This window comes from Phyllopteryx taeniolatus, chromosome 14 (assembly GCF_024500385.1).
Source record: "Phyllopteryx taeniolatus isolate TA_2022b chromosome 14, UOR_Ptae_1.2, whole genome shotgun sequence".
Taxonomy (NCBI): domain Eukaryota; kingdom Metazoa; phylum Chordata; class Actinopteri; order Syngnathiformes; family Syngnathidae; genus Phyllopteryx; species Phyllopteryx taeniolatus.
In genome coordinates, this window is record NC_084515.1 from 18,757,766 (window position 1) to 18,780,035 (window position 22,270).

The window sequence follows — 22,270 nt, forward strand, 5'->3', positions numbered from 1 at the left end:
TCGCTGCAGAGTTGATGAAGGTCTTGTGACGGCAACAATACGGAGAGGAATGGACCGTGGTCCGGGTTACACATTGCGTTCCAAAAGCGGACCGAGCGTTTGACTAACGTGTCAGTGTGGCCCACATCCCAAACGCATCCCTGCTATTAAATGTCACCGTGTTCCTTCCACCTTTCCGCACACAATAATCAATCGCGCGCTGGGCTTTGATTCACGGCGAAGGGAGTGAAAAGTGGAAAGAACGACCGCTGATCTCCCCTCAGCGACGCCGCTCGGCAGCCGAACGCCGCTGCTCGCACGCGGAGCGCACTTCATCAACGCTGCCACACAAAGACCCCAAAAACACGTCGAGGAACATGGGGACGGAAATCAATCTTGCACCATTTCCGTGTTCCGGTCCAGCTCCACCAATAACAACAACAGCAAACTTTGAACACGGGTCGCAATCACGGCTTTTACGGGTCGGTGGGTGGGTTCAAGCAATTTCACGCTAGTGCACTACTCAATTTGGGGGGCAAAGGTGACCTCAAGGTTAAGGTCGCATCGCAAAACAGCGTCGGCTCACGACCGACACCGAGGTCACTTGTTGGCATTCCTTCGCAACGACGCGCCTCGTTAAACAGGCGGCGAGCTGCGGGAAGCTAAAGAGCAGACGCAACGTTGACGGCCAGCTCCAGCCTGCGGATCGTTGCGGCAAACGTCAATAATGCAGAGAAATATCTGCGTTGGCAGCCGTTTCGGGGAGCAAATCAGCAAAAGAGAACAACGAGCCCAATCGGGAGCTCTTTCCGTGGCCTTGACGCAACCTCGACGACTTGGGTGGCTTCTTTTTTGAATGACATGGGTTCAAGGCGGTTCCAAAGAATCGGGAGGTGGGACTCGCAAAGTGCGACTACAACCATCGGGATCTGCAGGGTGACGCAGCAAGCGGGATGCGATGAGAAAACTCATTTGCATCTTTCAGTTGGGCTACAAAGGATATATTGTGCATTTTTTTTAACAATCCAAAACAATTGCCGCTTCTCTCAAAAAGCTCGTAAGTTAGCAACTTGACACCCGATATACTACTGAGCCAATGGAGAGTACAGATTTTGTTACCATGGCAACCAAGGGTGCAGGTAGGGGGGCTGAGGAGAAAGCTTCATCTTCTTTCCAAAAAAAAACCCCGAGTGCCCATATATAGAATAAAAGCACTTCCATTCATGGGGGCAGCATTTGAAACACTAAAGTGTGTGCATGTGTGTGTATTCGGACATACAGCACGTGTGAATCCAAGTTGCTCAGAGTTTGTCGGAAACCCAGCGATGCGACTAGTTCCGTGGAAGCGAAAATTGAAATGCCGTTGTGTCACGGGATGAGGAAATCGGAACGTTCAGCTTTTCGATTGGTAGCGTTCGCAACATTTTCTTTCCAACGTTCAATCGCGAAATTCTCCTTGCACTTATTTTGCCGCTCGGCAACAATTTGCCACGCGCGCGACCGACAGCGACACGTGACCTCCAGTTGTGGCCCGCGGCGTGCAATGAATTCGGTTGTTAGCTTTAACTTGACGTCGGGCAGAGTCTGAATTGTAATTTTAACGATCGCTTTAGTTTAGCAGGTGTACCTAACGAATTGACTTTTGGGTGCAATAATTAAATGGCAATTTGGTCAACGCAAGCGCTTCCATTTGCATTTACTGTCACTGTGAGGCTTTTGTGACCATTACAGGGTCCATTTATCTTATCGGAGGTCACAAATGGTGATTTATAACCACGCACGGCTTCGCTCTCATGGGCCACTTGGAACAAATGAATTAGTCATCTCTCAACACGTGCGGGTCAGTGTGACTGTGTTTTCCAACATCGTTGGAAATTCATCAAATCCTGCCGCCAAACTGCCAAATGGAGAATCGTTCCCCCCCCCCATCTGTCGCCTGAAGACATAAAAAGTTAACAGTATGATCTTACTGAGTCTTACAAATAGACACGATGCAAGTTGTGGGCCACACACGCAAGACACATCGCGATTGTAAAACCAAATAAAACCTCAGCAGGATGCTTATTAAAAGCGCAAAAACATTTTACAGCGCCGGTCCTCGTTTTGGCTGCGGGAGGCAACAGGGCCGATCGCCAGCCAATAGCGGGGCACAGACAGACACCTATGGACAATTGGCAGGCTCGGGAGAGAAGCCGCACAAACGCACAGGAGAACATCGAGACGGCAGAGCCCAGATTCCAACCGAGAACCTTCGACTGTGAGGCAGACGTGCCGACCGACACGCATAGAGGGTCGCCCACACCGTGCCCGGCGAAAGGGTTCAACACCCACACTTTTCCCGCCGTTATGACACGAACACCTTTGACCTTTCCCCAGCATTTTCGACATTTTAGGTGCACGGGTGAGCTGGCGCCGATCCCAGCTGACTTCGAGCGCAAACGAGCAATTTGGGCGTCTTGGATGAAGGCAAGACTCCAACACACAAGCTCTCGACTGTGAGGCGGACATGCTAACCACTAGCGCGCCGCGCTGCCCGCCTGAATATATTATATACCTCCCATTGTTCAAATATTGTCGTTTTCCAAGTGATAGGAAAAAGGCGCCCGCAGCACCTTGAAAGTCGGCAGCGTCTCTGCAAACGGGAGCATCATCGGCCAACGAACACAATCGAGCCAAAAGAAGCGCGGGAGAGAAGAACAGCGTCTTACATCCTCGTCGTCCCGCGCGCATTTCCTGCGGCACTGGACCGGCAGCCTCGCATCCGGCGGGGTCCTGCGCTCCTCGTCCGCCACCTGGCCGCCGAGCAGGCGGCTGGCCTCGGGTGGCTGCGGGAAGGAATTGGCGGTGTTGATCTTGCCGGAGAACCTCTGGTACAACGAAGCCATGATACGGGGGCACACGCTCGGTTCTCGGTTGTCGGTTGTCGCTCGGCGTGAGAAGCGCGCGTGACTCCTGCAGCCCCGATGTGCGCAATATTGGCACAGGCGTCCTCTTCCGCTTTGTCCGAGGGGCTGCGCGTCCTCCTCTGCATGCACACCACGTTGGCCGTCGCCCCTCCTGCCCCCGCGTCCACGATCGTCCGCGATGTCACCAGCAGCAGCTCGGAGGCGGAGGCGCCCACTTTGCGGTCACATCAACCATTTCTCCGCAAGCACAAGAAAAAAGTGTGTGCGTGTGCGTGTGCGTGTGCGTGTGGTGGTGGGGGTCCACGATGATGTCGTCCTCACGCGTGGAGCCAGTGAAGGACGCACAGAGGCTGCTGCACGCACTCTGCATGCAATGAGGCAGCAGCCACGTCGAGCTTCTCTTTACGCACGGACGTCAAGATCCGTGGTGTTTGTTTTTTGTTTTTTACAGATGGAATTGTGACACAACTATTTGGTTGGATGGTCCCGCAACGGAGCGTGAGTGCCTCTCCGTGGCACTCCGCTTTAAGACAGGCTGGCAGGCGCAACGTCGGCCAATTCGGCATTTTCACTGATCATCGTGCTCCATTCGAATTGACACGGACATAAAGCAATTCATTAACAAGATGGTGGTTGTAGTGGGAAGAACTGCATTGCATCGTACTGGAACGTGCTTTCATGCATTATGCAGTTCGACATCGCAGTAAAGTACAACCGCAGTTACAAACATTACAAATAAATAAACTAACATTTACAAATAACATTTTTTCTAGTCAGCTCAGGTCCGAGGGATCGCATGTTCGAAGTTATCAGTCAGGGAAGGGGTGGGGGGGAGGGGGGGGAATCAATAGATTTTCCAAGGCATTCAACTATACACAGTAAATAATAAACAATAGTGTACCATGCAAATATGACACAAAAGTGTCAGGCTTCTGCTAGGAAGCAAAAAAACTTGTCAGGAAAAGCCTACTAGAACACCTCAACTTTATCTGGAGTTAATCAGATGCACATAAATGGTGGCCGACGGAGTTTGAATGTGAACACAGCCACATCCCCAGTTTGAAGAGGGTGTGCGCACTTGTGCAACCACTTTATCTCAGTTATCTCTACAGGGGTGTTCGCGCCCGGTCGAGCGGCGCGCCGGGCGCGGTATCGAAGGCCTCGCACGAGCGACGCGCCAGCTGCTGTCGCGCGAACACTAAGCAGGAGCCGCCTCGTAATCGTAAACGTACAATCGTTGACGCTTACCCGAGTAGCGTATGTGACGCTACTCGACCAATTCTAAAGACAAAGACGTCATAAACAGGCGTGCGGCTCCGCCACACTGCATGAAAGGATAGCTTCACAAAAAAAAAAAAAAAAACATCATCTGGTCACGTAGTTTCTACTCTGGTGAATTTCCAATACACTTTAAAGAATATGTTTATTTCCAGGAGTATCAGACATACACACATTCATAATAATGCATTACACTTACTGTATATAGTCTTTTTCTAAGCACTCAAAGACACTTCGCAATTTCCTCAATGATCCATTGACTCTTTTAGTCACACCGGGTGACGGTAAGCTACCGCATAGCCACAGCTGCCCTGCGGGGGGCAGTCTGACGGAAGCGCGGCTGCCGCGCTCCGACCGCCAGCAAACATCCGACCGCATTCGACGTAGTTAAGTACCTTGTCCAGGGAGACAACGCAACAGTGTAGCATAGTAAGTACTGCTTCCACGAGTAAACATGCTATTGTCTTTATGGAGGCTTCCCCCCCCCCCCCCCCCCCCTTCTGCTAGTAGAAGCAACCGGCTAGCCACAGCTCGCCGAGCGACGCGCGAGAGGAGACAGCCAGACACCGGCCAGAACGCATACACACTCCGGCGAGAGGCAGCCCGCGAAGCCCCGCTCGTTAGCTCGCTCAGGTTCGGCCCTCGGTTGCCATGGTCACAAAAGACTGAACTGCCATGGGCCCAGCAGTATTTGGGACGGGATGAGGGCAGTCTCACTTGCAATATGAGACAGGGTTGGCCGTGAAAGTTGATTTCAGCAGGACAAAAAAAAAATATGGTGTATAAAGCACTCTACAATTATTGATCCTTGGGGTATTAGGACGAAAACATCTCACAGGCATGAGACATGATAATGAAACACCTTGGATCAATTTTCTCCATATTTTGTACCGCTTGATCTCCTCAGGCTCGCGGGTGAGCTGCAGCCAATCCCGGCAGACTTTGGGCGCGAGCCAATCACAGGGCACGTGAAGACAAACAACCATTTACACTCACGTCCTCACCTATGGACAATTTAGCCTTCCCGGAACCTAACGTGCATGTTTTTTTTGGAATGCGGGAGGTTCCGTGCTGCTGGAACTGTTTTAAACTAACCGAAGCTCCTGTTTTTTTGAGCTGATCAAAGTCTGCGCTTTTCCCATCTCGTGTCTCCCGACTGAAGTCATTCGGAGTCCGCATGCGTCCGCATCGGGCACACTCCATTGCAGATGATTTTACGGCTCGCAGAGCAGCTCCGGAATAGGACTCCGAATCTTTGTCGTTCTGCCCGGCACATGTTCAAACTATCTCTACGTGTTTGCTGGGAATGAGTCATCTTCACTGGGGGGGGGATTTGGGAGCTGGGAGCGTACAGTCGTGTGTCTCGGAAGCTCCCGCTGAATCCCGCTGTTCGAATTTCCCCATTTGGAAGCGTCGTCGAGGTGACTGGCTGCGTCAGCAGAAATAAACTTACTCTTAAAAAAAAAAAAAGTGCCTTACTTTTTATTTGATAAGGTGAGCCATCATCATATTGAAATACAGATGAAAACAGAACTGATTTTGTATCTTCCCCATAAAAACTCAAAACCTTTGCCATCAATATTGGACAAGCAACTGTCAAACAAGTGCAAGAAGTGAGCCACTTATAATTAACAGTTAAAAAGTGTTTACTCACCATCAACTATTATGACGGCGTGACTAATGCTCAGAAGGAGACGACCGTGTCTGGGAGGCCATTTTGCATCCGTCTACTCTCTGTACCGCTTATAAAAAAGAAAAAAAAATCATCATTTTCTTGTCATTTGCTTTGTATGCTCCAGTCAGTTCTCCCTGTCCTTTACCTGCTGTGTGAGGCACACGGTTGATTGCAAAGGTTTGAACATTCATTCAAAAAGGAGGACATATCATTTGCTTTCAGTTCATAGCTTTTAGCAGATGACAAAATGAAAAAAATTACAATGACTTAGCAGAGTCACAAAATGACATCAGTCGTTTACTCATCACAATGCATTGCATGTCAAACGCTTTCACGCAAATTCCTCCAAAATGATTTCGTCGACAGGCAGGTGTAACGACAGGCGCTTGAGGGCAAGCGCAAAATGAACTTAGTGTCGACGTTCAGAAGTAAAACTTGCTGACACGCTGCGACAACATGATTTACTTTCTTCCTGGCACGCTTGCACCCGAGCGATGAGAAGATTCAGTTTAGCGAAGACGCACAGATGTTGTTGTACACTAAAACTCTTCCCTCGACGACGGTTGACGTGGAATAACTCCAAAAAGACAAGTTCTGTTGGAATACTTGGAAACAGCCAGCTGGTAAAAGACCTCGTCAGCTCCATACTGTTATGATGGTTCGAGCTTTACGTTCCTGTTTTTTCTTTCAAATCACGCATTTTTATTTGTATTTTTTTAAGCAACGCATCGCCGACAGCAAACGTTAATATCATGCAGCATTTACAACAAGCACGCAAGTGTGTTTGCTTGCAAATGCCATAAGTTGTTCCCATCAGCTTGCTTCACACATGCCAAGTGACACCAATTAATTGGGTGGAAGGAAGAAACAAGATGAGTCCATCAAATGTTTGGCGAAGGCCCGGGAATACCTCATTTCCTCCGAACGTCAGCCAGCTCAATAAGAAAATGGATTGGATTTAGTTACAGCCATAATTACATTTTCAAGCATTTTCTGTGACTTTGGTTGGACACTAATGATCTCCCAGGTTGCCGTGCCAAATCAACCGCAGCAACATGCTTCCTTACTTACGGCTCATCATCCTGCCGCCTCCGTGTGTGTGTGTGTGTGTGTGTGTACACACGTGCAGTTGGCTGAATTATTATTACGCATTATAAATCATCTTTGAGCTGTCATTCAGGCAGAGAGTCAATCATAGAAGGATAGGTAACTATCCTTCTATGATTCAAATAATCAATAATCATACTACGACTTACAGTAAAGTGGGTACAAACTAGAAACTCGACTTGCAGATCAGTGCTTCTCGAACCCACGGGGTTCCGCACACCAGAAAAGGCCGATTATTACATGAATAAAGTCCTATTTTGTTGGGCAACAAATGGCAGATTTTGTATTTATTTTTTGCAAATAGACTCTAATGCTTTTTAAAAACATTATTATTATTTTTTTTTAAAGACAATACAAGTGTCTTTTCCAGAATGAAAACGCATAATATTACGAGAATAAAGTTGTATTTTTGGAATTCACTTGTGATATTATGACCCAACGATAACTTTCCTCTTGCTAACCTTTGACTTTAATACCGCAATATTACGACTTTATCTTGGGAAAATGTGACTATTGTTGGAAGACTGATTTTTTTTTTCCTGTAGAAAATTGTTTTTGTAACATTACAACTATTTTTGTCAAAAATAGGCAACTTTTGAATTCCTAACGCATTTCGGAGTACACATGGTTGTTCCGTATAAAAAGCGTTAGGATTATGAAGAGGGGGACACTACCGTTGTGACGTCATCCAGAGAAACCCCACGCAGGTACAGGGAGAACTCGGAGCTCGGATTTGAACTCCCGACCTCTGAACTGTGAGGCTAACCAGTCGGCCAACATGCTGCCTCGAATTGCTTGTCAAACAAGGTTTCACTATTTAAAAAAAAAAAAACTAGGCAGCAAGGTGAGCGACTGGTTAGCACATGTGCCTCACAGTTCTGAGGACCGGGGTTCAAATCCCGGCCCCGCATGTGTGAAGTTTGCATGTTCACATCCCCAAAACATGCATGGTCGTTTGATTGAAGGCTAAATTGCCCGTAGGTGTGAACGTGTGTGCGAGTGGTTGTTTGATGATATGTGCCCTGCGATTGGCTGGTGACCAGTTCAGGGTGTATCCACGCCCGCGACCCTCGTGAGGATAAGCGGAATGGAAGATGGATGGATGAATGAAGGAAGGAAAAAAAAAAGTGATGGGTCAATTTGGCATGCAATATCACATGACTAAAAAAACTGAAATAAATAAACTACACTTAATTCCCATAAGAGAATCCGCCTTAATGAATTTCTGATGGACGTAATTGCAAATAAAAATAAAAAAGGTGCTTATTGCTCTCTTTCACGGATCAATGTGACCTGCCACATGTTGACAAATAAATTCAGTATATAATATATATTTTTTAAATCAAGCCATCAAAAATCCACAATATAACAGGAGGTTCCAAAAATGTATTTTCAGACGACACCAAAAAAATACAGTGTATTATTTTCTGTATTTAGTTCTAACGAGAACATGCTCAAATACTTAAACCTAATAACCTCACACAACAATTCCTACCTTTTTCTTGTTTTCCCCCATTTAGTTGTGAGCTGCAGAATAGCGGACTGACATGCGACAATAAGGCATTAGTGATTTTGTGCAGCGTAGGACGTGCTAGAAAGCGAACGGAATCGGAAAATCTTGCTCTGCAGAGAGCATAATCGGTAGCCACCACTCCATTCCTCCTTCCTTTTTGCCAGTTTGCTATCATGCCCAGCCCGCAGACATCCCCCCGACCGCACAAGCCCCTCGCTCACACGCACCCAAAATCCGTGCGCCGCATGCTAAAGTGGGCCTTACCCGTCTGGAGGCGGCGTTGGTGTCGATCTTCAGCTGGGTGGCGATGAAAACGGACATGGTAACGCTTGAGCGCTGAACACTTGTGTCTTAGAGGACGCTACTTTCACTTCTCCCGCAACTACAGCGCGGGAGGGGATGACCTGGGGGTCCCAAACAGGGGCGGAGGGCGGGGGCTTCTCGCCCGAGGGCATCCGCTTTAAACTGGTATCGGCCCAGAACGGCGACTTCCTGTGCTGGGGCGACTACAAGGACAAACCCGACCTGGGTTACACCCGCCAGCTGATTGTGTGTGTGTTCGGGCTTTACAAGACAATTTATCGTTTGCGCATCCTCATTGCGCAATAGTCACATCGCAGGGTTCTGCGCACTGTTGGTGGATTGATACGCGGTCAATCACCTGTAATATTAATAAGTGACGACAAACGGATGCACGTCGCGACTGATTACACTTGAGGGGAGCCGCGGCATTACTGAAGGCACAAACTTCAGGTGTACGTGACGTGTTTTGCTGAAGCTAATGCACGCCAATATAGAAATAGTCATTCATATGTTAAAACAGGTGTAAAATAGATTGATTAAAAACAAATAGTGTTAGGAATGTGGTAATGACTACAGTACAACTGGCCATGAAAAGAAATTATTTGAACTTCATGTCTGGCTGGACTATTGTTCAATACTAAAGTGTATTTAAATACAGGTAGACTTCATACAAATGACTCCGTATACTTTAGTGCTCTACCGACCATAGTTGTGTGTCTGTGTGTGCCTGCGTGTGTGTGAGTGTGTGTGTACGTGTGTTTGTGTGTGCGCACGAATGAGCAAGAAAAGGATCAATTCAGTCGACTTTGGCGGTAACTAAGCCCAAATGTATATTTCACCCACGTCATAAAACACACACGCACCAATCCAGTCTGACACGAGCCATCGGGTTGACTCAACGGCCACCACATTACATACACCAATTCGCAGCACTCGAGAGCGAGGTAGACATTCGATAAAGTAATCATATAATTGGGTTGAATTTGAGCACCGGCCCTCCCTTTCGATCCAAGTTAGCAAAGGCCCGATTATCCGATGTCTCTTAAACGGCGGTTGTCAAAATTGTACTTGGCTCTCCAAGTACCACCATATGGCCAACATTAAAATACAGCGCACCCCTGCGTACTGTATTTGCGGGTCGGCATTTACAAATTCACCTCTTTGCAGATTTTTGGGGGGAACCTATCGTCTGCAGCGAGGGAAACGTGGCAAAAAAAAGTCTGAAAATATTGTTTTGATTTTCATGACAACATGCTGTCTACACTGGATGTATGATATTTACTGTTTCGTAGCACACGGACGAATATGACCCTTCATTCGTCCCTGACTTCATCATAGTAGCCAGTGAGTGCATATTTTTTGGGGAGTGAAAAAATACAAATATAAAGTTGAGCAGGCAACTGTATTGAATTTATTTTCACCCTTGTGGTAGTAATAGGTTTGAGATTTGATGGCCCGGCATAAATAATCATATTTAAACGGCCGTGTGTGAGGAGCGTGACTCATGAATCTGCTCAATTCCGTCGCCCGTAGAGCAGTCCGTCATAGCTAATGGCTGCCGGGCGTCCAGTCGTATTTCACAAGTTTTGATTTGCACAACCTACCAACTGCAGCTGCACTTTTAAAATATATTCCTGGCTGGTAAAACAAGACTATTAAAACTATTCTATAATGGCTTCGCTGCGTAGAATAAAGCTGTGTTTGTCAAGTCGTCCCGTGTCGCCCCAGGTCACGGTATAAAGGGTGAAATAAAGTTCATATTTGCATGTGCGCCACAGGAGATAAGGTTCTATCGCAAAGAGTAATTGCTTTACAGTGACTGAAGAGGGGAATAATAAAGCCCTTTGAGTTAAACCAGACATAGCGCTTGTAGCTACAGCCAGTACAGTTAACAAGCTGATTTAGTGCTGTGACACTTTAAACAAACCCCCCCCCCCCACCCCGAATAATACATTTTTGTCACATTTACCACCCTGACATATACTTCCACGATTACGAGCGCTGATAGCTCACGGTATGTCACCGTGAGTGTAATGAGTACAAAAGGTCACTGTTGCATTTTATGCTGTTTCAGCCTGATGGGAAATTAACGATGCACAATGAGGCTTGAATTTCACTACTTATTACATTTACTTCCGCGTGCGGCGATGCTCTGCTTGCTCATATTCTAATTTCCTCCATTTGTCACTTTTCTGCTGATTTTGCAGAATGCAAAAACAAAAAGCTGTTGTCGAGCTAACATAAATCAATGACATGGAAGAATTACTTGAACGAACATATTAGAGGGGACACACGATGGAAATGACTTTTTCTATGCTTGTACACAAAGAGTTGGTTTTCTGGAGTGCCTGCCGCCCTATCAAGTGTGGAGTTAAACAACCAACTACAGTAAACATTTTGTAATATTAGTATTATTAGTAATATTTAGTAGGCTTTTCCTGACAATTTTGTAGTCCATCTTGAAACCCAAGCCATGATCAGCAGAAAGTTTCTGCAGCATCATAGGGATCTTATTATTCAAAGATACGAGTCAGAAGAAGGGGACAAAAAAATCAAATAAAATCCAAAGCATCAGATGTACCAGGAACAAAACGAGGACATTCATCACAGAGAAAATATGGCGGTGGCATTACCAAGAACTAGACATCAAGACAGAAGCCTTATCTTACAAAAAAGGAGGAGGAGGAGAAGAAGCGGGGCTGGGCGCCAAGCGGGAGCATATGTATAATTCTCCCAAGAACTCAAATAAATGCCCATCAGTTATCATAACACTTTGGGTAGAATTGATGACAGAGAGGGTCATTTTCATTTTCATTTTCATTTTTTTGTTTTTTTAATATTGCTGTATGCAGAAAGAAAAATTGGCTGCAGCAAAAAGGGCACTTTTTTTTTTTTTTTGTTAAATCAATGGCAAAAGGGCAGGTACTTGAACACCATTTGGAGTCCATGCATGCACGTGCCTGGCTTAAGGCTGCTTATTAACACTATCACAAGCAGTTTTCAGTTTTTTGGGAGCGACACTGAGTGCTAATTTAGAGCAAAACAAATGAAACGTGTGATGCACGGAGTTACAGACCCCTAAAGGAACATGGGGGGGGGGATTAAAACCAAAACAGATTTCTTGTGGGCACCAGAAGGTTTCTTGTGCAAACTTTTTGGTGCTCAAGAGAAAACTTTCTGGTGTATTTTGTCCATTGGGGGGTTCTGTAAGGAGCCGGTGATGTTTACGTGGCACAAGAAAAGGCACAACTGAGCCTTTGGCATCCTTTGGCATTTGTAAACAGTCATTTATTGACGAGTTCAATTCAAAAAGTGAAACTCATTATACAGATTCATCAAACACACTTTTCAGGTCAATTCCTACATAATTTCTATAACAAAAAAAAACAAAACAAATATATATATATATATATATATATATATATATATTTTTTTTTTTTTTTTTTTTTTTTTTTTTTAATGTCGTGTTCTATTTTCTTGAGATGGTGAATTTGGGATTTTCATTAGCTGGAAGCTCAACCGCCGCCTCACGGCCACAGTCTGCTGACTAAGGCTCCAGAACGGTGGGGTGCGCTGGATGGATGGATATCATGAAATGCTTCACTGTACGAGGTTATATCATCTATATCATAAAAGAGTTTCACTTTTTGAATTGAAATAAATGAAGTTGTCCACAATATTCTCATGTGTTGAGCTGCACCTATAACAACCCAAAATCGAGCGAATCATTCAAAGTTTACCATTGAGAAGCTCATGGAGCCATGATTTTTGGGGGCATCAAGAAACAGAATCGGAGCAGTGCATGAGCTTAATATCAATACATGAGCATGAGCATCGTGGGAAGGGTATTGCAGGCATGTGCATTAGTTCCACTGTAAAACTCCACTTTCTGTCCCCCCTGATGCCGCTAAAACCTTTATGTGCCCTTCTTGCGGCTATGAGCTCGTCCTTCAGACCGCAGCGCAGCTCCCTGCCTAAATGGCGCAACGGCCCCGAAGCAGCACTCCTCCCCTGAGGAGGCCGAAGTTCCCTCCAGTGCACTTACTATGCTCCTCAGCCACCCGCAGCAGCTCCGCTTTGAGCTCAAGGTGGAATGAGCGTGGCCGAGAACAAATGCTGTCACAGTAATAATAAGCAGTAATGAGATATGTGGTTTTATCTGCAGGAGTGTTCACCGCGGCTCACCTGTCACAGGTGCCGGACATCGACCGAGCCTGCCATCGCAGGGGCAAGCTCGGCGACACGATGCGGAGACGGAGGTGCTGCTCGCGGGCGGCCGGGAGGTGCGCAAACTCGCTCCTCATCTATAGCAGACGCCTCTTCGGAGGCCGTTAGCGCAGACAAATGACTGCTCTCCGGTTGTGCGGCGGGCTCACCTCGCTCGTCTCCAAATTTCATTTCATTGAACAATGTGCTATTGTGCGCCACGACATTATCATTCTAAGTACGGCCATTGGCTAGAATAAACAGATGCTATCAAGCTGTGCCTGTAGTGCGTGTGTGCGTGTGTGTGCGCACACATCGGGAAATTGAAAGTCATTTTGCAGGCGCTAATGACAGCGGCGAGCAGCAATACAAACGTTTTAAGCAGGCGATTCAATGGCTGGATGGCGAAAAACACACGGCTCGCTGCAAGAATACAGAATGTATTTGAAAGACTTTTCTTCCATGCCCCTTGTTGCATACAGATTGTGTCAGGGGAAGTTTGTCTGTTCGTTTGGACTTTTTGGTTACCTTCAAAAGTGACCTTTTGAAAGCTTGTTTACAAATAGTAAAATAGTCGCCGGAGTGCCTGCCCGCCAGCCTGCCCATCCCAAATTTAATAACCAAGTCAATATTATTGTTGAACATGTGTCTGTGAACGAGCCCTTCGGAATTTTGCCAAAATTGGGATGACACAATCGGATAATTTGCAAATCAAAGCCAAAAGGTAAGCAGAACTGCAGTGTTAGCACAGATTAGCTTGGGCAAACGGTGTTACCAGCTTTAGCTTCTGTTAAGTGACACATACCCAAATCTTGTGGGTGTTGGGCATCCCGGACTGGTCGCCAGCCAATTAACAGACATGTATAGGCAAACAACCATTCACATCTAAAGACAATTTAGAGTTCATGCACGTTTTTGCATGGAGGGAGGAAGCGGATCTGTTGTTGACCAATACTGGCCACTCATGCCAGAGTAGCATCTGCTCCATTTGCACACTGACCGAGGAGTATCTGCAACATTTGCACAATCGACATCGCTACTCCTCACTTTCAACTGCATACACTCCTTGAAGTCTCAGCGCCCTTGGTCACAATGGTCATTGCACTATTGCAATATTAGTCTTTCGAGCTGCTCTAAGTGCTAGAGGACTCCGCATCTTTTTGCACAATTGTCCAAAAAAAGAAAGAAAATTCTACCAGCATTACCAGATAACTAGCAACCCTTTATTGCTCAGTGACCGTTTTTGTCAATGTCGTTATGTCTCCAAAGTGTTCTCTGTCAATTGACCGTCTGTTGTCGTACTAGAGCGGCTCCAACTACCGGAGACAAATTCCTTGTGTGTTTTTTGGACATAATTGGCAAATAAAGATGATTCCGATTCTGATTCCGAACACATCAAAAACACAGCGAAGGCGGCAACAGCTTAGAAAAGCAACAAATCCTGGAACATTGCAGCTGGTCATCCAATAGCCTTGCTGTCACGTTGTGGCCCTCCAAATGTCCATTTCTGTCCTCGGAGAAGGACAAGAGGCCACCAGCGCCAATTCCTTGTTGTTTTGTTAGTCTGTAGATTTGATTCAACTCGAATAGGCCAACTTGAAAAGCTCAGGAGCAAGACATTGTGGGAGCAGTGTCACATTGGACTCATCACAATTTGTTTTTAAGCCTCCAGCAGAGGGCAAACTAACACAATGCATGGGTGCACCTGGCCAGTCAGCCAATCGCTGCAAGTGTCCTTCATGACAGAAGACGTTCTCTAAACATGACTGGGGATATATTGCAGAAATGGCTTATCTGCTTGTATACAAACAGTCGGACCTGTGGAGTGCCTGCCCAGCCGGGCGACACCGTCTGAAACGCAATCATGCAGAATCATGCACATGCCTACTGGGTACAACCACCTCACTATCATGTCAAATCCAAAAGGTAAGTAGAGCTGCAGAGTAGAGTTTTGTTGGATGCTCAGACCAGGACCGGGAGTCCGAAATGAGGATGAGCGCAATAGAAGATGGACGGGGAACAAATATTGATAGCCAGGATAACTTGGAGGCCTGAACTCAAAGCAATTTGTGGGCCGGCGAGCCCTCTGACGGCAGACGAAGATTTAACTTCCTCGCCTGCGACAAAGAAAAGCGTTTCATGCGCCGACACATTTTCTTGTCTCCCTTTCCTCAACGCAACAATTGACGCGTCTGTCTGTGTAATTCAATTTCACTTTGGATCTTTCTTTCTCGGAAACGGCATAGTGGGAGTGCTATCGCTGGGCCGTGACAACATGAAAGAAAAGAATTTAGCTCGTATTTTTCCCGTTGGGCTGAAATAGACATTGCGCAATCTTGCAGACGCGCACAGCACAACATTAGGTGCAACTCGATGAAAGAAGGCAAAACTGTAAATAAATGTCAAATACCGCTAAGCGCTGATGTCGATGGCATTATGTTGTGATGCAATTCCTCGTTTTCTTTATTTGGCATTTCAGCGCAATGGCCCATCGTTTTTGGACCCCAGCTGACTTTTGTGCGGGAGGCCGGGTACGGGGTACACCTCGGACGGGTTGCCTGCCAGTCTCAGGGCACACATCGACAAATAAGCATTCACAACTTTGGGTCGACAATGAACCCAAGAAGAATGTCTTTGGAAAAAACCCCACGCAAGCGCGGGGGGAACAATCGAACGCCGCACGGGATTCAAACCGGCATCCTCCGAACTGTGAGGCAGATGCGCTAACCACTGTTTCACCGTGCCGCCTAGTCTATATAATTCTGACAACACATTGAATTTGAATAGCACGGATGTATGCGAACTACACACAGGAGGGCCTCGGCAGAGATTCAAACCCAGAACCTCTTGACTGTGAGGCAGTCGTGCTAACCGACAACACACTTCTCATCTTCTTATTTTTCCTCTGTCACAATGTGTTGCAACTATTAAGAAAGTCATAAGAGTACTTTGAGTGCTTCCACTGTGAAGAATTTTTTTTTTTTTTTAAATCAATATTTAGAAAAAAACTTCGAGCCAAGGAAACTAGTAACCTGATCTGTTAATAGGGACTATTAAGATAACATAAGCACAATATGAGCGCAGCGAGAGACGTTGACGTCACCTCGCACTCGCGTGCTTTCGCCTTCACGATTGCGTCAGCACGTGACATTACCTTTTCCCCCGTGATGGACGCCCGACGGTAGTTGCCCGCACCTGCTGACGAGTTCATCTTCCCGCGGAGTCTGCAACGGAACAACTGAACGCAACTTCTCCCTGCGCGGTCTGTGCACGCGCAGTGCGCGCGTGCACGAAGCAAAAGCCCCCGGGGCGTGCACGCGCTTTCCTCTCTTCAAGCGCATGCAGCAATGGGATGAGATGAAATGCTGCCCACCTGTAGCACTCGCTTCCGCCGAATGGTGGAAATCAAAGTGTTGCAGTCCCTTTCCCTCCCTCCCTCCCTCTCTCTTTTTTTTGTCTTTTTTTTTTTTTTTTGCATAACTGCTACTGACTGCCTCCATCAAGTTAGATGGGGGGAATTAGTCATTATTGTCCTCTGGAGCTTTATACAGGAAGTCCTCGAGTTACGACGCACTTCGACCTACGACGTTTCGACTTTACGACGCCCGTGCCTCGTCCGCCATTTTGTCCCAGCACCATAGTGTTTCTGCTTAGCAAGTGCATAGTGCTTGTCTGTGTTTGTGCGGCGGGAGTATCTTTGCCTTTTTTCACACTGTCAGCAGTAATGCTAAGTACAGCGTAGCAACGGCGGCAGCAGCAGCAGCAGTAGAAGAAGAAGAAGGCGAAGGAGAAGAAGAAGACACACAAGGATTTGCAATTGTCATTGTTCAACAGGTTTAACATTTAGGAAAAATCACTTTGAACATCCACCACAGGATAATCGAGCATCCAATAATCAGGCCATTGCTGACCTTGATCGCAATGGACCGAAAAGGCTCAAACTTGGCCTGATTGGCGATACGAGATGTGCGCACCCAGTCTTCGGTTCTCATTTCAATCTTTGTGGCGATCGAAGGTGAAACCGCGTCCCCTCGCCGGCTCCGCAGTGGGACTGGGCCATGTTCTCTATGGCCATAATGAGGAGGGGTACACACACGGACGGTAAGATGCGGATGCAGTCGCGGAACCACAGGGAGCAAAGAAGCCAAGCGCAGCAAATGCTAATGATGGGAGAGGAGGGACTTTTTGTATTACTGCTGTCGAGAATTAGAGAGAGGAACTGGGACAAAGTTTTCTTCTGCTAAAAATATTGATATTGCGATCATTTAAGCAGCTCTGCAATTATATTTGCATGTGTTCCATGATTAAAGTCCAGCTATGACAAACCCGCTTGTAGTCTGTGGAGAACTGGGGGGGAAAAAAAGGATGCAACTAAAATTGTCTTCATTTATATTATCGTGTGGGTAGCATGGCGAATAGCGGTTAGCAGACCTGCCTCACAGTTGACAGGTTCTGGGTTCGAATTTCGACTCTTGTGTGGATTTTGCCTGTTCGCTCGGTGCTTGCGCGGGTTTTCTTCGAGTATTGCAGCTTTCCGCCACATTCTAAAAACATGAACATGAATTGTCCAACAACATAATTCTTTTTGTGCTTGCCAGACGGTCAAAAAAGGGAAATCTGTTTTTGTGCATCAGGGGCTTTCCTTCACATGACATAGTGTAGGAGTACTGCACCTAAGAAACAGGATGGTGACGCTAATATACTGTGTGGAGGGACGGAATTAAATAAATGAATCAATAATTAAATACATAATTAAATGTGTCATAAAGTATGATTTATTTAATATGTTTTATTATTATTCAATTATTTCAAATGTATTAATTTATTTCAACATGTTTTTACATTTTTATGTATCTACTTCTTAAATATATTTATTTATTTCAATGTTGGTTTTATTTATGTCAGTATATTTTTAATGATTTCACTATTTATTTATTCAATTTTTGGACTCCAGTTGCCCAGTGCAACATGAAATAATTTGATGTGTCATCCAGTCATTTGATTGGGACTGGATCAGGGCCAGTCCCGCCCACTGAGTTTGATGGGAGGGAATCAAATGACAGATACGATCGTTTCATGATGCACTTGGGGGACAGGAGTGCCAAAATTAAACAGCTATATAGTCAAATGATGAAATAAATACTGATATAATGAAATATTGAAAGAATGAAAGAATGAAATACATTTTGAAATAAATATTGAAAAAAGAAATAATTCATGGCTCATTGACTTAGTCGGTTCGTTAGAGGATTTCCTTTAGTAGTACTGTGTGTACCCGCAGAAATAATATTTCGGTATGATGAGCCCCCATTGCGCAGAGCGTTGGCAACATAGTTCTCCACCCACTCAATGCAAATAGTAAAGATGAAAAAGAAAACATTTATTTGTGTGCTGGACTGAGCTTGCATCCGAACGGTTGTTCACGTTGCAATACAAATGGACTTCTTTGTGCGTTCGACAGGGCAAACCAATGCACGAGAGATCATAAAGTCCACAGAAGTTTTGTGTATGGCACAAGACCGATCAGCATGAAAGCATTCCGCCTTCCCGATGCCACCGGCAGCACCATGGACAGCAGCCAAGCTCGCTGCCGGTGTCTACGGACGAGTGAGCGAGAGGCTCTGCAGCCACATGAGGCCAATTACCGGTCCACTTGTTATACAGTAACATTATGGTAGGAAGGCTCAAGTAGAGAAAATGTTACTACAGACTACAAAAGTTAGTGAAGACTGTGAACCTGCGCCAAGGAAGCTGGCCGGATGAGACTCTGTGGGGGACGATGAAGAAAACCAGTCCTGAGGGTGTTTTAGGAAGTTGTTCTCGTGCATCTCATGGTTTCAGTCTTTCTGCTTTCGCACAGAAGCCGCATGACTGGATTCACACTGCAGGTCCAAGTGGCCAATTCCGATTCGATGTCTTACATGTATCTGACAGTTTCGACTGTCTATTTTCATGTATACTTTCCAAGTGATACATCTTTTCAAGTTATGCATACAATATGCCACGTGACCGTGTTTACATTACACCGACATGAAACAGCACGCATGCACAGATGCTCCAATTGCACAGAAGCAACTCCACAAGCGTCAAGGCAGAAGTGAACCATAGCACAAAGAGGAACTCTTGCTTAATGTTTCGTTGGCCTGAGCTGATGATTTCTTCCTCATGATTTGAGGCTAACCTCCACGTTAGACTGCTGCTGGGAATTATTTTGCTCCAAGTATTTCATGATGGCTAAGCCTCTTACAGCATATTGAATTGCCTATGCTTTCACTGTCGTTTAAATTTCACTTGAAACGTATGCAGTGTAAATCCAGCCTAGAAGACTTTAGCAAGCTCAACATTACAAACGTAAAAAGGCATGTTCTTCAGATGGCGCTGGATCAGCTCCGCGAATGTCACACTATACTGCATGTGCCTTTGCACATGCACAAGGGCCAAGGTTTTATATCTGTTGACGGCATTCATGTTTGGAAAAATAGAATCAGAAAACACTGAAGTCATAGGTTGGTACATTCAAAGTTGTACAGTCAGACTGAAAATTATATTGTTGGATTTGCATAGGGCTCATTTATCCCTCCTCCATCGTACAGCAAAATAAAGGATCAATAATGGACTTCCTGCTAAATTTCCAATTCCTCTCCCAGATGTCCTTTGCATGACAATACCAAGTACAAAGGCACGAAACCATTCCAAACACACCTGTCTGACTTGACGTCATGACGCAGATGTTGGGATTTGGGATCGTAGCGATCGAAGAGGTTTAACATTTACGATTGCTGACCCTGAGCATTTTCTGAGCAGGAAAAACAATAACTCTCAACACACCACAGGATACTCAAGATAATCTTTCAGAGACACACAATCATATTGTAATTTATCAGTTTAAATTCCAACCGGGGAAACATTTTAATTCGGCTCGATTACCGGTACGTGTTCTGCCTTACTGGATCAGAACATAACCTTTTGCCTTTCGGTCGCTGCAGATAATGACCAGCATGACAAATGGTGAAAGGACTCACACGTTTAAAAGCGACTCCGCTTAAATACTATGTGGCCAAATAAATATGGACACTTTCCTTAGCATTCGTTTTCTCTTCTTCCACTCTCACTTTGCCAGGGATTACTACACACAGCTGCCTGCCTGCGGGAACGCAGGCCATTGGATGGCTCCCTGACATGATTTGCTAAAAGTCACTTTGGAGTGCCAGACACCAAAAGAAAAAAAGACAAACTCAATGTAACGGGCAATAGAAAAACCATAAAGCCAGATGCGGGATAGGAATGACAGCGAGGGTTGATGTATGTACCATCCATAGTCACATGTGCATACTTTACAAAATGAGACAAACAACCTTGAGGCGCTTTTGCGTTGAATCATTGCAATGTTGGGCATTCTCGCACCACAGCATTACGTCAAGTTTTAATAGGTAGTCACGCCACATTTTGAAATCAAATTCCTCAACAGAATATGTTATATCCTTTGCCACATTTTGTGATATGTTTTTACATATTCCATAAGTTATTACAAAATGTGAGTGTTGCACCACATGTAAGAATTTGGTGCATTACGTTAAAAACCTCCGGATTGATATCTCAATGACAACCCCAATTCCAATGAAGTTGGGACGTTGTGTTAAACATCGATAAAAACGGAATACATTTTCTCTGTACACTGTGCACAGGTCAGTTTTATTTGGAACATGTTCACATTGGATGTGTTTACAAATGTATTTGGGATGACACATTCAGTTCAGTTCAGTGACAGTGATAGTGATATTTCTTCTTTCATTTTCTACCGCTTATCTTGCTCAGGGCCAAAAGTGTGCAGTGCATATCTGCATCCGGCATGAACGTCTTTCAGAGTTGTACTGTGAATACCAAAATCCTGCTTCACGCTTCAAAAACGAGCTCCTTGTCAGTAACATTCCTGGTTCGTCTGTTTATTATCAAATTTGTCAACAAACACACAAAAGCACCACCATACATAAAAATGCTGACATACGTATGAACTTTTTGTACTACACTGCCAAGAGTAATTTGCTTTAATGTGAGCGCACGGTTGGACTGCTCCATCTGCCAGCCTAAGTGTCTTTGAAAGTAATTTCTTACCATGGCAACCCTAACTGTCCGCTCATTTAACCCTAACCACTGAACTCTCACCTGTATCCAAGCAAGGGGGACCAAGCGCCACCTTCATGCATCAACTTGCAAGCATAATATGCAATACACATGGCTGAATCATGGGGGAAAAGGCACGGAAGGTTTCTCATGATGACAGAAATACCCTTCACACACACACGCACACAGGTCTGCATATACTAGCTGAAAAAAAATCTAACTATTCATCCTCTGAGTCTTTTGTCTCCGTATGCTTTGTTATTTTGACAAGGACAGTATAACTATTCATCATGCTAAATGGAGGGAGACTGCGTATTTTCATTGTACAGTATTTTCACAAACGCTCTCAGCCACAGACGACGCTGCGGCTGATTGATTGGCTTGGCGACGGCAACGATTTATGGCACGTGATTTATGATGATTCCTTAAGTTTGGAAAACTATTTTGTCTCGCCTGGGTGAACTACGTTAGATAAACTTCTTTTGAAAGTCTGTGAAGTAAACTTTATGGTAAGGGAGCGTTATCTCCAACAATACGTGGCTTCTAGACGACTAAGACCTATCATTAGATTTCATAAATATGATGATATAGCGTCAAGACCTAAAAACTGGGTCAATCTCATGGCAGCATTTTATATAAATAAAAATAAGACTCAAAAATATATATATATATTTTGTAACCTACATTTTTCGTACTATAAAAGCAGACACATTATTGGAAATTGACTTTGTAATAGCTTGTATACAAATAGTTGGGTCTCTTGAGTGCCTGCCCACCCATCAAGTGGGAAATCAACAAAAACGTTTTACAACCCCAATTCCAATGGGGTTGGGACGTTGTGTTAAACATAAATAAAAACAGATTACAATGATTTGCAAATCATGTTCAACCTATATTTAATGTTCAAACTGATAAACCTTATTGTTTTTAGCAAAGAATAATTGGTTTTTTTCGCTCCTTTTATTCCCAATCATGGCGCCCACCTGTTCCCAATGAGCCTGTTCACCTGTGGGATGTTCCAAGCAGGTGTTTGATGAGCATTCCTCAACTTCCTCCGTCTTTTTTGCCACCTGTCCCAGCTTTTTTGGAACATGTTATGACTATTTACTATTTATCAGTTTGAACATGAAATATCTTGTCTTTGTAGTGTATTCAATGAAATATAGGTTGACCATGATTTGC

At 45.2% G+C, this 22,270-nt stretch overlaps 1 protein-coding gene across 5 annotated transcripts in view; it reads right to left on the reverse strand.

The window, feature by feature from the left end:
* Positions 1 to 22,270, reverse strand: part of dpp6b (dipeptidyl-peptidase 6b) — an 87,993-nt gene that overhangs the window by 53,515 nt on the left and 12,208 nt on the right. For 3 of the 5 annotated variants that reach the window (XR_009791755.1, XM_061797254.1, XM_061797252.1), the window contains exon 1: positions 2,688 to 3,306. The exons of 1 other annotated variant lie outside the window; for it this stretch is intronic. Coding sequence is in view for 3 of the 4 variants with exons in the window: in XM_061797254.1 (XP_061653238.1) it covers positions 2,688 to 2,864 (177 nt within the window). In the remaining variant the exon portion in view is untranslated. Of the gene's footprint in view, positions 1 to 2,687; positions 3,307 to 16,121; positions 16,338 to 22,270 lie in introns of those variants that run through there. One more of the 5 variants, XM_061797256.1, reaches the window with a different exon arrangement.